The sequence below is a fragment of the Ostrinia furnacalis genome, unplaced genomic scaffold, assembly GCF_004193835.3.
Source record: "Ostrinia furnacalis isolate ACB-3 unplaced genomic scaffold, ASM419383v2 OfSCF7119, whole genome shotgun sequence".
NCBI lineage: Eukaryota > Metazoa > Arthropoda > Insecta > Lepidoptera > Crambidae > Ostrinia > Ostrinia furnacalis.
The window spans coordinates 85,129-98,299 of record NW_021137358.1 but is presented as its reverse complement, the minus strand read 5'-3'; the positions used below and the strand labels follow the sequence as shown (position 1 = coordinate 98,299).

General features: G+C 36.7%; 1 protein-coding gene and 1 long non-coding RNA gene across 2 annotated transcripts; both read left to right on the top strand.

Annotated features, from left to right (window-relative positions):
* The first annotated feature begins 7,404 nt into the window (after positions 1 to 7,404).
* LOC114363415 (keratin-associated protein 19-2-like) lies at positions 7,405 to 8,723 on the top strand. Its single transcript, XM_028319124.1, has 2 exons — positions 7,405 to 7,511; positions 8,234 to 8,723. The coding sequence occupies exons 1-2, from the start codon at positions 7,503 to 7,505 to the stop codon at positions 8,618 to 8,620; spliced, it is 396 nt and encodes a 131-aa protein (XP_028174925.1). The 5' UTR covers positions 7,405 to 7,502; the 3' UTR covers positions 8,621 to 8,723.
* A 3,390-nt stretch (positions 8,724 to 12,113) lies between these two features.
* Positions 12,114 to 12,856, top strand: LOC114363430 (uncharacterized). Its single transcript, XR_003656780.1, has 2 exons — positions 12,114 to 12,481; positions 12,680 to 12,856. It is a non-coding gene; the product is annotated as an uncharacterized LOC114363430 (long non-coding RNA).
* The last annotated feature ends 315 nt before the right edge of the window (positions 12,857 to 13,171 follow it).

Below are 13,171 nucleotides of genomic sequence, written 5' to 3'. Positions count from 1 at the left end.
ATGGCCAAAATAGTTACCCAGAATCGCCAGAAACTTGATTTTAATTTTATTTGTAAACCCTACTCAATAATTAATTTTACAGATTAATTCACTTAATATAGTTTCCGCCGATGCATTCAATGACTTTTTAAATTAAAATGTTTATACGAGTACTGGTAAGTAGGTATGACCTACGTTAGATTAAATTATATAATTTCTTATACTTAAAAAAATAAATATTTTCAGAACTTCATAATATTTACAAAACTATTGATAATATCACAATGTGAACCTAAACTGGGTCCAGTCCAGTTTGATCCACTTACACTAGATATCAGCAATCCCATGGTTGAACGACCACCATCAGTTCCTATTGCTGCCATCGGACTGCGCTCTGACAGCCCTGAGGAAGAACCAGGACGACCCTGCCATGGCTATGACTTCGACGAAAACAATTGCAAACTTGTAAATAACAGAGTTCTGTGTGGCTATAATAAAAATACAGGCGACATTAAAAACAAAGAGAATATCGTGGATATGGGAAATGGGTGTCGAATGAGAGGTGACAGGATTGAATGCGGCTACGTCACTGGTCCTTTCGAGGGTATTCGACGTCCACCACCGTTGGCTAATGGTGGAGAAGACGCGAAACAAAATCCATCCAGAACGTCATTAGAAAAAATGCCGTTAATCAAGAAATTGCGTGCTGCATCTGTAATGACAACTTCAACTGAAAAGATTAAACAAATTACTATGAAATTAAAATCATTGTTATTGTCAAATTCTTCAAAAGATATAAATGTGACCTTCAATCTGACAGGCACAGCTAATTCAACACTAACAAGTACAGCTACAGAAGAAACTTTAAATATAAGTGATTCAACTACTACAGAAAGATATAGTTCATCATTACCAACAGCGACTCTCACATTATCAAACAATATAACTACTGATGTAATAAACGGTAATGACTCCAATTCAATAAATATAATAGATAACACCTCAGAGATATCAAGCATAAACACAACAAAACAGGTTGAAGCAGTTTATGAATATACATCAACAAAAAGTTATACTACTAAAAGCGAATCAGCATTAACAACCAAAAAAAGCATTTTTAAAGATAAAATCAAAATTAAAAGAAGAAAAACATCGCAAGACAAAATTGGGCAGCCCGTGACTCTTTGTGTTGAAAAACAAGACCGAATAGTCTGCTACGACGATCATTTTTTAGTAAATAAAAGTAAAACTATTTGAAATTTTAAATTATCACACAAAAATAACAAATCCTGTTGCCTTGGAAGAGACGAATACCTAATGGTTTCATCGGGATTGTTCTAGGATCAACCTACTTATAGGTCTATAAAAGTGAAACGTCACTGATTGACTGACTGACTCCACTCACTCATCACCAAATCTCAGAAACTACAAGTGCTAGGAGTCTCTATTTGGGGGTTCCTTTTAGAACGGTGCTCACTAAGAACGGATTGTACGAAACTCCGCCCCTAAGGGTTAAAACGGGATCCACGCGTAACTAAGTCGCGGGCGGCTGTAAATCAAATAAAATTAACAACTTTCCTAGCAATTGTGATTTACTAGATAGATATGGATTTAAGGATATATTCAAAAACTTTGCATTCTTCACTTAAAATGAGATAATGTTACAAACATCCATACATCCTCACAAACTTCTATAATAGATATTAAGATGCATCTCAAGTTTTATCCCTGTGCCCGACGTGATTAACGTGTCAGAACTAAATCCATTAGGTATGTAAAGTTATTTTGTTTTTGTGGTTTTAATTACCATACCTACCTTTAAAGTATGGTTAATTTGATACTTAGCGATGATCCACAACTTGTTTTGCGCTATTATTTTAATGCCTCTCCTAAATACTAATGCCGCAAAAATTTTATCAAAACATACCTATTCACGATTAATCACTTACGAAATTGTATTATGGCTGTTGGTATTTCCTAATATGTAGTTGTAGAAGAAAGGAGATGGAACTTGAGAAAAAATACTTAATCTATACTTATAATAAATCTGTAGAGAGGTCAATTCTGTACATGAAATATATTTTCAAAATAACTATCAGGGGGTGATTAGTGATCGATACTGATGCCAAAAATGCAATCAGTAAAATTTTTGTCTGTCTGTCTGTCTGTATGTTCCTTATAGAAACAAAAACTACTCGACGGATTTTAACGAAACTTGGTACAATTATTCTTCATACTCCTGGTCAGGTTATAGGATACTTAGGAATTCCCACGGGACCGGGAATTAGCGGGAAAATCTTTTTGTATGAAAAATCTAAACTGCTTAAGTTAGACGCTTGAAATTTGGCATGCAGGTACCTTAGTAAACTTAAAGCTTAGTAACAACAGGATATTGCAAAATTCCCACGGGAACGGGAGTTAGCGGGAAAAAACATTTGTATGAAAAAATCTTAACCGTGTAAGATAGATGAAGGGGGTAAAACGGGATTCACGCGTACGAAGTCGCGGGCGGCCGCTAGTCTATACTTATAATAAATCTGTAGAGAGGTCAATTCTGTACATTAAATATATTTTCAAAATAACTATCAGGGGGTGATTAGTGATCGATACTGATGCCAAAAATGCAATCAGTAAAATTTTTGTCTGTCTGTCTGTCTGTCTGTCTGTCTGTATGTTCCTTATAGAAACAAAAACTACTCGACGGATTTTAACGAAACTTGGTACAATTATTCTTCATACTCCTGGGCAGGTTATAGGATACTTAAAAATTCCCACGGGAATGGGAATTAGCGAGAAAATCGTTTTGCATGAAAAATCTAAACCGCTTAAGTTAGACGCTTGAAATTCGGCATGCAGGTACCTTAGTAAACTTAAAGCTTAGTTACAACAGGATATTGCAAAATTCCCACGGGAACGGGAGTTAGCGGGAAAAAACATTTGTATGAAAAATCTAAACCGCTTAAGTTAGACGCTTGAAATTTGGCATGCAGGTACCTTAGTAAACTTGAAGCTTAGTTACAAAAGGATATTGCAAAATTCCCACGGGAACGGCAGTTAGCGGAAAAAAACATTTGTATGAAAAAATCTAAACCGCGTAAGATAGATGAAGGGGGTAAAACGGGATCCACGCGTACGAAGTCGCGGGCGGCCGCTAGTTTTAAATAAACTTAAAAAAAATCGAACTTTTTTTGAGAAATTTAGTTTGAGAAGCGATTCTAATCGCTAAGAAATTTAAAAAAATACTCTCTTTCCTTGTTAACCCCATAATAATATAATTTTATTTTACCACCCACGATATGGACCGTCGACCTCATAAAGGTTGCATAAAGACCCTGGATGCAAGCCGCTACCAACCGGTCAATATGGAAAAATTATTGGGGGAGGCCTATGTTCAGCAGTAGACGTCCTGTGGCTGAAATGATGATTATGATTATATGGTAATGGTGATGACCAATTTTATCTATTACTCAAACTTGCTTTAAAAGGGCAACAAACTATTTTTTTGTGTTAATACATCATCATAGTCATCATCTTTAATACTTTTCAAATCCTTTGAAGTTGAGATCAACCGGTCATTGATTCCAAGCGAGAACGATTGAGATTCATGACAGACAGTTTAATAGAGCTCGACCGTTGGCCATCCGTCAGCCATCCCGCGGTCAGTCATCCCCGACCAGTAAGGTAAACAATTTTCACCTTTGTGGTTTTTGAACCAACACTTTAATCAATACCTCTGATTGGCATCTGTCATCCACTTTATACTGGAGGAAAATCCGAAATCCTCCATATTATCTTTAACTTCTTAGGGCTTCCCAAGGAGACATCAGGTTTTTGCGGGATCCCTTTTTAGTAGTATGTAGGTACCTACGTATTTTACACTAAACATTTGCAGTGTCCCACAAAAAACCGATCCTTTCGAATTTGCTATTCGGTTTTGTCATTAAACTGGACCAGTAAAAACAGGATCCAAATTTATTGCAAATCTTTCTCCAGAAACTCCGAAAAACGTTAACCGAAGTTTCGAATGTTGCCATTCCATAACTTAGTTCCTGGTTCGTACGTTGATGGTAAGAGAGCTGTGGGTTTGAGGTACACAGGATCTACATTGCAGAAGTGGGAACAAGAAGTGATAATTGTCCTGAAACCATTACCCAATCCCGAAGGGATACAATAATTATTAGCACCTCTGAGACCAAGTAGATTACTTTAACTAAAAAATTTATTCAAAAGTCATAATATTAATTGTTTTGAAAACACTCTAGAGACGAATTGTTGAAACTCGTTTATGGGCATGATACGAATGTTTGCTTTATTGATATTATTATTACCTACGCAATATGTTTATTAATGTATCGTTTGGTTTTTCTTGTCTCGTGGGATTCACCACAAACAGGAAATAGATGATTCAACGTAAGATCACGGCGTGAGAAGACGCGTATTTAAAATATTCCAATTCACGCACTATACAAATATTGCGATTTAATAAAAATCTATTCAATATAATTTCGGTCGAATTCGGCACATAAAAATGTAAAAGACTACTTTATAAAAATAGACTAACCAACGATGTCAGGTTTCGTTTATATATTATGCACAAAAACTCGTCTCTACATTTTATCAAAGCTACAAATATTTGAGTAACCTGCAAAAATAGGGCGTAGGTACCTGGTACCTACTGCAAAAGCAGTAGGTACAGCACTGATAAGAATGTGAATGTTCCTAGAACGGTTAGATCCTGTCTAAGAATAAATGCTACTCCTTCCTTTTAATTGACAAAAAGACCACAACAATAAAATCTTAATTTTAAAATTCTTCTACGTTTCAGCCAAATGAGGACGTCATGCCCGCTGCCCGCATCCAGGCTCTTCCCGCGACCTTAAACAGATCGTCGGTCCACCTAGTAGGAGTCCTGCCCACGTGCGTTCTCAACCTACTCCTTTTAAACGGCTGGACCGATTTAGTTGGAATTTTGTATGTATGTTTTAAAGGGTTATGGTTTGAGAACACAATTGAACCCTGTAGATGGTGCCGCTGTGTGTACAAAGTTCACCAGGCCAGATAGTATCTATATAATTAGAATTGATCGTACAAAAACATATAATTATAATACAGTAAAGACCCCAAGGCCAAATTGATTCATATAGATTAAATTAGTCAAATTGTTTTTTACTTCTGTGAAATTCCTACTCTTATAGCTACTCAAGGCTAAATGAATCAACGTACTAAAGACAAACAAACTGATGACAAACCTATGAACACTGAACATTAAAAGCATTACAAGGAATCTTTAGTTGTTGATAATAAATCTTAAGATGAAATTCAGTGATGTCATGAATTGCATCAGTAATGTGCAACGAAGGGCCATGTCTAATGTATGATTAAACTTGATCACCTTGCATGTGCTCTTAAAGCATCATTAAAGACATGCGGTTTCATAAAAGAAACAGTATACACTAATAACTGATAATTGTGCTAAGTAAACTTTTTTATGCATAACAATCCCCTTGAGAAGACACCTAATGTACACTGTGAAATGCAATAAAGATTTGAGTATTGAGTATTGACTCTAGTTCGCTATCCCTCAAAAGGGTGCTCAATGCAGGGAAATGCCTAAAAAAGGAAGTAGCTCTGTTTCACTGTATATATTTTTTAAACAATTAAAAAAAATTACATAAGTAAAACATAGAGCCTCCTCACCTTTCACAGGTATTGTTTGTGCGTTTAAATTCAAGCGCCTTATCCCGGAAAATATAATTTTGTCGTTTGGCTGTTGAATGTTTTTGGAGCCTGTTCCCTTGATTCCTTTTACTACCTCTTATTAAGAAGGAAACTCAATTATGACGCGCCAAGGATCATGAGTCGAATGATTACTTTTCTAAAACCGTTAATAAACCGGCCCAAGCAACGGCACCGCACGACACCTCCAAAATAATTATACGAAAGTCTATCGAAAACCAGAAAAAAACCGTTTTTCTAATTATGTAATCACGACGGTTGACGGCCGCCTGGCCAAATGGTTCGCGTGTTTGCGAACTACTGCGAGTATTCCAGAGGTCGCATGTTCCATTCCCGGGTCCGTGGGTTACGGCCCCGAGGTAAATAAAAAAAAAAAAAAAAAAAAAAAAAATTATGATCCCTCGTGGATTGGAAAAAAACAATTTATAACCATTTTTCATGGCCCAAGCATAATTAGGAAGTTATTGACTCTGTACCTTAGCGACTATCTGCACGATAATTAAGCAAATTTAAATAAATATAAAAAAATCCATGGCTCGAGTTATACACCCGCGTCACATAATATAAGTTTTGAACCCATAACCGCGTGCTTTGCGATCCGATTCGAGAACCATCGACGCGGGGCGAACGTATCTTACTCGTAGTAGCGTAATCAATCAAAATACTCGAAAAATACCCATCATCAGAAAAGTTCTCGAGTGATGACCACGGGCTAGAAGACGTAGCGTGGGCAGGCCTCCTACTAGGTGGACCGACGATCTGGTAAAGGTCGCGGGAAGAGCCTGGATGCGGGCAACGCAGGACCGTGCATTGTGGAAAACCTTAGAGGAGGCCTTTGTCCAGCAGTGGACGTCATTTGGCTGAAACGAATGAACGAACCCATCTTCATTGTATTCAAAATCGGTCAGTTCAGTGGTTCAGGCAGACTATAAAATTTTTGTTACAGGCATCACCTCGTTACACAGAAAAACTGAAACAAAAAATCAGCTCTTTATGCGTGTACTATTTAGTATTTACACGTTCTATATCTATCTATAACAGCCTTTGGGGTTCGTCTTCGAATATAGGCCTCCTCTTCAACCATCCACCGACTTCTGTCTCTGGCCGCTTGCATCCAGTTTATTCCAGCTTGTTGCCGGATGTCATCTGTCCATCTTTTAGGCGGTCTTTCTCTGCCGCGGGTGTTATTGCGGGGTCTCTACTCCAACGCCTTTCTGGCCCAGCGATGATTATTCGTACCTGTAGAATTTACACGTTAATAATGATTAATTTATAACTATTTTTAGAAATGACACAGGTAACTATTATAAACTAGCTTTTGCCCGCGGCTTTACCCGCGTTAAAAGTTTGTCACAGATCGTCACAAATTATAGCCAATAAGTTATTCTGGGTTATAAACTATAATACCTACTGTGAAGTTTCATCAAAATCCGTTCAGTAGTTATTGCGTGAAAGAGTAACAAACATGTTGACATCCAGACATCCATACAAACTTTCGCATTTATAATATTAGTAAGATCTTTGCTTACTGACAATGATCGTGAGTTGGCATTTTATTTTTGAAATCCCCATTTATAGTAAGCATATCTTTTAAAATATTATCTATGTGCGTGATCATCATTATTGAATGTGAGAACTCGATGAGATCCAACAAAAACATCGTCGGAAGCTACAGAGGTTGTTTACCCACGGTTAGTCCGCACTAGCCAGCAGACAGCGTATCCGAAATAGGTATAAATAGTTCCAGTTTTGACCATCGACCACATTTCAAAACCGAAATCGACACAATGAACACTGTGAGTTTCTTATTAATTTTCTTAATATAAGGCATTCATAGATCATTATCATTAATCTAGGCATGGTTCAGTAGTGTATTTTAGGGTCCTTATATTTTTATAACTCGAAACTATTTTTCTGAAATTACTTTTCAAACCCTCACTTCCTTATTAAGTACCTACTTAAAAACTATTATAAATACAAATCTCTATCTGTCTGTTACATATACGCTTAAAAAACCTATTTAGACGAACTTTGGTATAACGATAGAATAATAGTTTGAAGCCTAGGACGGTTTATCCCGGTTTTGAAACGGAAACACGTGGCTTGTAATTTTTGTGGCAAACCGAAAGCCGAAACCCACTCAGGAGAAGCCACGTGCTAAAGCTAGGCTTAATTAATAAAATTAAAACCTAATATTATAAAGCTGAAAAGTTTGTTTGATTGCTTTTAACGCGCTATTCTCCGGAACTTCTGGTCAGATTTGAAAAAATATTTTTGTGTTGGATTGCCCATTTATCGAGGAAGGCCTTAGGCTATATAAAATCACCCTACAACCAATAGGAGCGGAGCAGTAAAGAAAAATGTTGTAAAAACGGGAATTATTATTCAAACTATTTTCACGCGAACGAAGTCACGGGCACAGCTAAATTTTTTACACCGTAAATTAGGTACATAATATTTTCCTTCTCTTTCTTCAACTGCGGTGTGTGAAAACTTAACTATTTCATTTTTGTTCCAGTTAACTTGCCTCTTCGTTTTAGTGAGCGCGAGTGTGGCACTTGGTGGAGCAATCCCGGCCTCAGTCCTGGCGGAATTGCAGCAGGCAGGAGAGCCAGCACTGTCATCAACCCTCCAACATCCCGCAGAACCCATCCAAAATCCCGCGGAGGAATCACTTGAACCGGCGGAAACGGCGCACCACGGCTACCGTGGCGGCTATGGCGGCGGCTACGGCGGCGGCTTCGGCGGCGGCTTCGGAGGATTCCGAGGCGGCTATGGCCATGGCGGCGGTTTCGGCCACGGCGGCGGCTTCGGCCACGGCGGCTACGGGGGCGGCTACGGGGGCGGCTACGGCGGCGGCGGATTTATTGTGGGCGGATTCCGTGGCTACGGATACGGCCGCTAAAAGTGATGTGCTAAACGTGACATTTAGTATTATTATCTGTGATTAGTACGGACTTTAGTATTAAGTTAATGAAATAAGAAATATAAACAGTTTTAACAAAAAAGTATTTTATTCGCATATGAAAATTTTGTTATGATGAATAGGTAAGTATTAATAGAACATCTATACACTTATAATAAATCTGTAGAGAGGTCAATTCTGTACATGAAATATATTTTCAAAATAACTATCAGGGGGTGATTGGTAATCGATACTAATGCCAAAAATGCAATCAGTGAATTTTTTGTCTGTCTGTCTGTCTGTATGTTCCTTATAGAAACAAAAACTACTCGACGGATTTTAACGAAACTTGGTACAATTATTCTTCATACTCCTGGGCAGGTTATAGTATACTTAGGAATTCTCACGGGAACGGGAGTTAGCGGGAAAAAACATTTGTATGAAAAAATCTAAACCGCATAAGATAGATGAAGGGGGTAAAACGGGATCCACGCGTACGAAGTCGCGGGCGGCCGCTAGTTTAAAAATATAAACTAATCTATCTATAGAGATCTAGATCTAGATGGTTGGTTTTTAATTTTTTTCTCACTCTGGAAGCTTCTCTAGTGTAATTAATTAAAAACAAACTACAAGTGGTCGCCAGAGTGAGAAAAAAGTTAAAAATCAACCATAGGTGATAGTTTAGGATAAATCACAAAATTAACTCTATTTCCTAAACTAAGCAAAATCGTAGAACATACATGGGGATGATTCAGATACACCTTGATGTAAAGAATCTAAATTTTAGCTTTGAACGTCAACTCCCTGGCCACACTGTATAAAACAAAAACAATGGAATAATCAAAAGCCTACGCATTAAGACAATATTAAAACGGGCTAATATTTTATGCTAATCTTTGCGTACCATACAAATCTATACTAATATTATAAATGCGAAAGTAACTCTGTCTGTCTGTCTGTCTGTCTTGCTTTCACGCTTAAACCACTGACCGATTTTTATGAAATTTGGCATAGAGATAGTTTGAGTCCCGGGAAAGGACATAGGATAATTTTTTTTTATCCCGGTTTTTGAAACAGGGACGTGCGATAAAGTTTTTCTATGACAGGCGAAATATCACGCGGGCGAAGCCGCGGACGGAAAGCTAGTAACTAACATAAAAATTAACTACCTTGAAAACTGGTTACTTATTTACATACAAAGACAAGAAACGAAAATCAAAACATAATCGAGAAGATTATCATGTGAAACCAGATCCTAAAGTAGCATGGAACAACAATTAATTATGATGACGTCAAGCAATTACGACTGGCAAAATCCTCAAAACTTTGCAAATATTTTCGAACAATTCGGTTTTTTCAAAAAAGATAATTATTAGTTATGAAGAACTACATACTCGTAAGTAAATGGTGTGTTGATCAAATTAACACAGCCTTGACCTATCGAAAGATCTCTAATTTCCATATTTTTAAATGTAAGTATTTAGATTTTGACGGAATTAAATTTTTGATTCCGTCAAAATCGAAATACTTAATGAAGATTTTTAATTTTGTCGTTCCATACTGCACCACATCATTAGAAATATTATCTAGATCTCTACATCTCTACAATAGAATAAATGCATCATTTTTTAGGCCGCTACCAACCGGGTAACATGGAAAGCATTGGGGGAGGCCTATGTTCAGCAGTGGACGTCCTATGGCTGAGATGATGATGATGATGATTTGATCTTTTTTTAAGAGGACGGTAGATCTCATAGTTGATATCTGTCAGAATAACCCTAGACTACCTCCCCTTAATATACAGGGTGTTTGGCGCATTGTGTGCCAAAATGATTTGGCGGATAGAATGGGTCATTTCCTATATTTTCAGCCCCCATAACACGTTCCATACCAGGCGGGTACTTTTAAATTAATTTTTTTAGTAATTTCACCAAAATACCCAAATCGCATCATTTAATTTCGATTTAAAAAAAAACTACTAGGCGCAGCCCTAAAGTAAATATTTTGTTTTGACGTGCATTAATGTAGGGTTGCATGAAATCTAAATTTATTGGCAAATATCATCTAGTTTTTTTAAAATTCAGCTTTGAAGTTTTCCGAAAAGTTAAAAATGGACTGAACATTTAAGTTTACAAGGGTATAATTTTTTTTTAAAAGAGATAGCGATCTTCGGATTTTATCAAAACTTCTCTAGTCTATCCTCATTCAAACGGTATACTAATCTTGTTTAAATAATAACAACAACTTCACAAATTCCTTAAATTAGTGCATTGACTCTACTCGGACTGATTTGCGAAATTTGTGTTTATAGCTCCTTTTTGTGTGAATAGCACGTAGAACACCTAACAGGTAAAAATTATTTATCTTATGCAATGTAAAAACCTTTTGATCAAAATAATTATTTTCGTCTTTAATTTCAAGAAATCCACATTGAAAAACGATAGGGAAAAGGTTTTTACATTGCATAAGATAAATAATTTTTACCTGTTAGGTGTTCTACGTGCTATTCACACAAAAAGGAGCTATAAACACAAATTTCGCAAATCAGTCCGAGTAGAGTCAATGCACTAATTTAAGGAATTTGTGAAGTTGTTGTTATTATTTAAACAAGATTAGTATACCGTTTGAATGAGGATAGACTAGAGAAGTTTTGATAAAATCCGAAGATCGCTATCTCTTTTAAAAAAAAAATTATACCCTTGTAAACTTAAATGTTCAGTCCATTTTTAACTTTTCGGAAAACTTCAAAGCTGAATTTTAAAAAAACTAGATGATATTTGCCAATAAATTTAGATTTCATGCAATCCTACATTAATGCACGTCAAAACAAAATATTTACTTTAGGGCTGCGCCTAGTAGTTTTTTTTTAAATCGAAATTAAATGATGCGATTTGGGTATTTTGGTGAAATTACTAAAAAAATTAATTTAAAAGTACCCGCCTAGTATGGAACGTGTTATGGGGGCTGAAAATATAGGAAATGACCCATTCTATCCGCCAAATTATTTTGGCACACGATGCGCCAAACATCCTGTATATTAAGGGTTCCGCCACTAATTACCAGTCACCCTGTATTATGTATTTTGCAATTACTTAAGTTTTTATCCCTATGAACAAGTTATTGATTTTTTACGAATTTCGCTCTAGCGCTAATAATCTGCTGCATATTCTGTATACTACAGTAAATATTTGCAATCTTAGTCTGAAAATTTCGTAGGTTGAGTGGTAGTAAATAGTGTAGTGTACTTTACAAATAAGTTTAAATCTTTTCATATTCATAGTTTTGATCTGTAAAAAAGTATTTTAATCAGAAAAACGTCAATAAATAAATAAAAATAAATGTTTAAAACCAAAGTTAGTTAAGGAAAGGTCAAACAAACGTATGATATTATTTTTGTGATACATTTAAATACAAAAAACCTGACTTGATCAAAGGATTTGTCATACTGGCTTGATGCGGTCTGCTGTGAACGCAGCCCGCATTGTGTATGAACAACATTGCGGTCAGGGCAATTGGTCAGCGGTCAGGACAATCGGTCAGAGGTCAGGGAAATCGGTCAGCGTCCGGGCAAAACAATCTGTCAGCGGTGCGGTTTGCGTTATTTGCTTGTGCCCGCAGCGCTTGTGTTCTTTACTTGTATCAGATCGCATCAATAGTATGATAACTATAGTGCCTTTATGGGCAAATTGTCAAGCGGTCGCAAATTCGCGAATAGTCAAATTGCAGGCTGCGTTTACTTTGACCTAACCGCAAAACGCATCCAGTGTGACAAATCCTTTATCCAGGCGATCTGGGTATAAATGTGGCCGAACTTTAGGTCTTCTCTATCATTAAAACTCTCAAGCCACGACCATGAAGACTGTAAGTGTTTTTAATTTTATCAAAACATTTTTTTAATGTGTGCCCTCTAACGCCCGCTTTCCTTAATCAAACCTGACCCAATATCTTCATTTCATATTGTTTAGTCATAGTCCTTATGACTATTTAAAAATTGTAAAAAAACACATTTAATCTACCTTTCCTAATTGCATAAATAAAACTTCTCGTCTGTTGTTTCAGATTGTCAGCATCGTTTTGTTCATTGCCTGTGCTGTCTTAGCGTTCGCCTCTGCGCTGCCCGGCGTACCAAAGACACAACAAGCAGCGCTAGTAGGATGAATCAAGTACATTGCATCTGAACATCATACTAAACATCTTCACTAAATATGTTGTAATAATAAACAGTTTCTCTTAAAAGCGTCTTTTTCTTGTTTATCAGTGTTTTTAATTTTTATTTTAATGTTTATGCTAACTACCTTGAATTACAACAGACATAGCGTAGGGCAGAAAATTAGGTAGCTATTCCACTAGGTGGACCGACGATCTGGTGAAGGTCACGGAACCACCTGGATGTGTAGAGTGCTGGGCCAGTCGTTGTGGAACTCCTTGGGGCAGGCCTTTGTCTAGCAGTGGATGTCATTGGCTGGAACAAACGAAACAACACTTTTTTCTAGTTATTTTAATTTTAAAAATACACTAACGAACCAATTTTAATAAAAAATGTAAATGAGA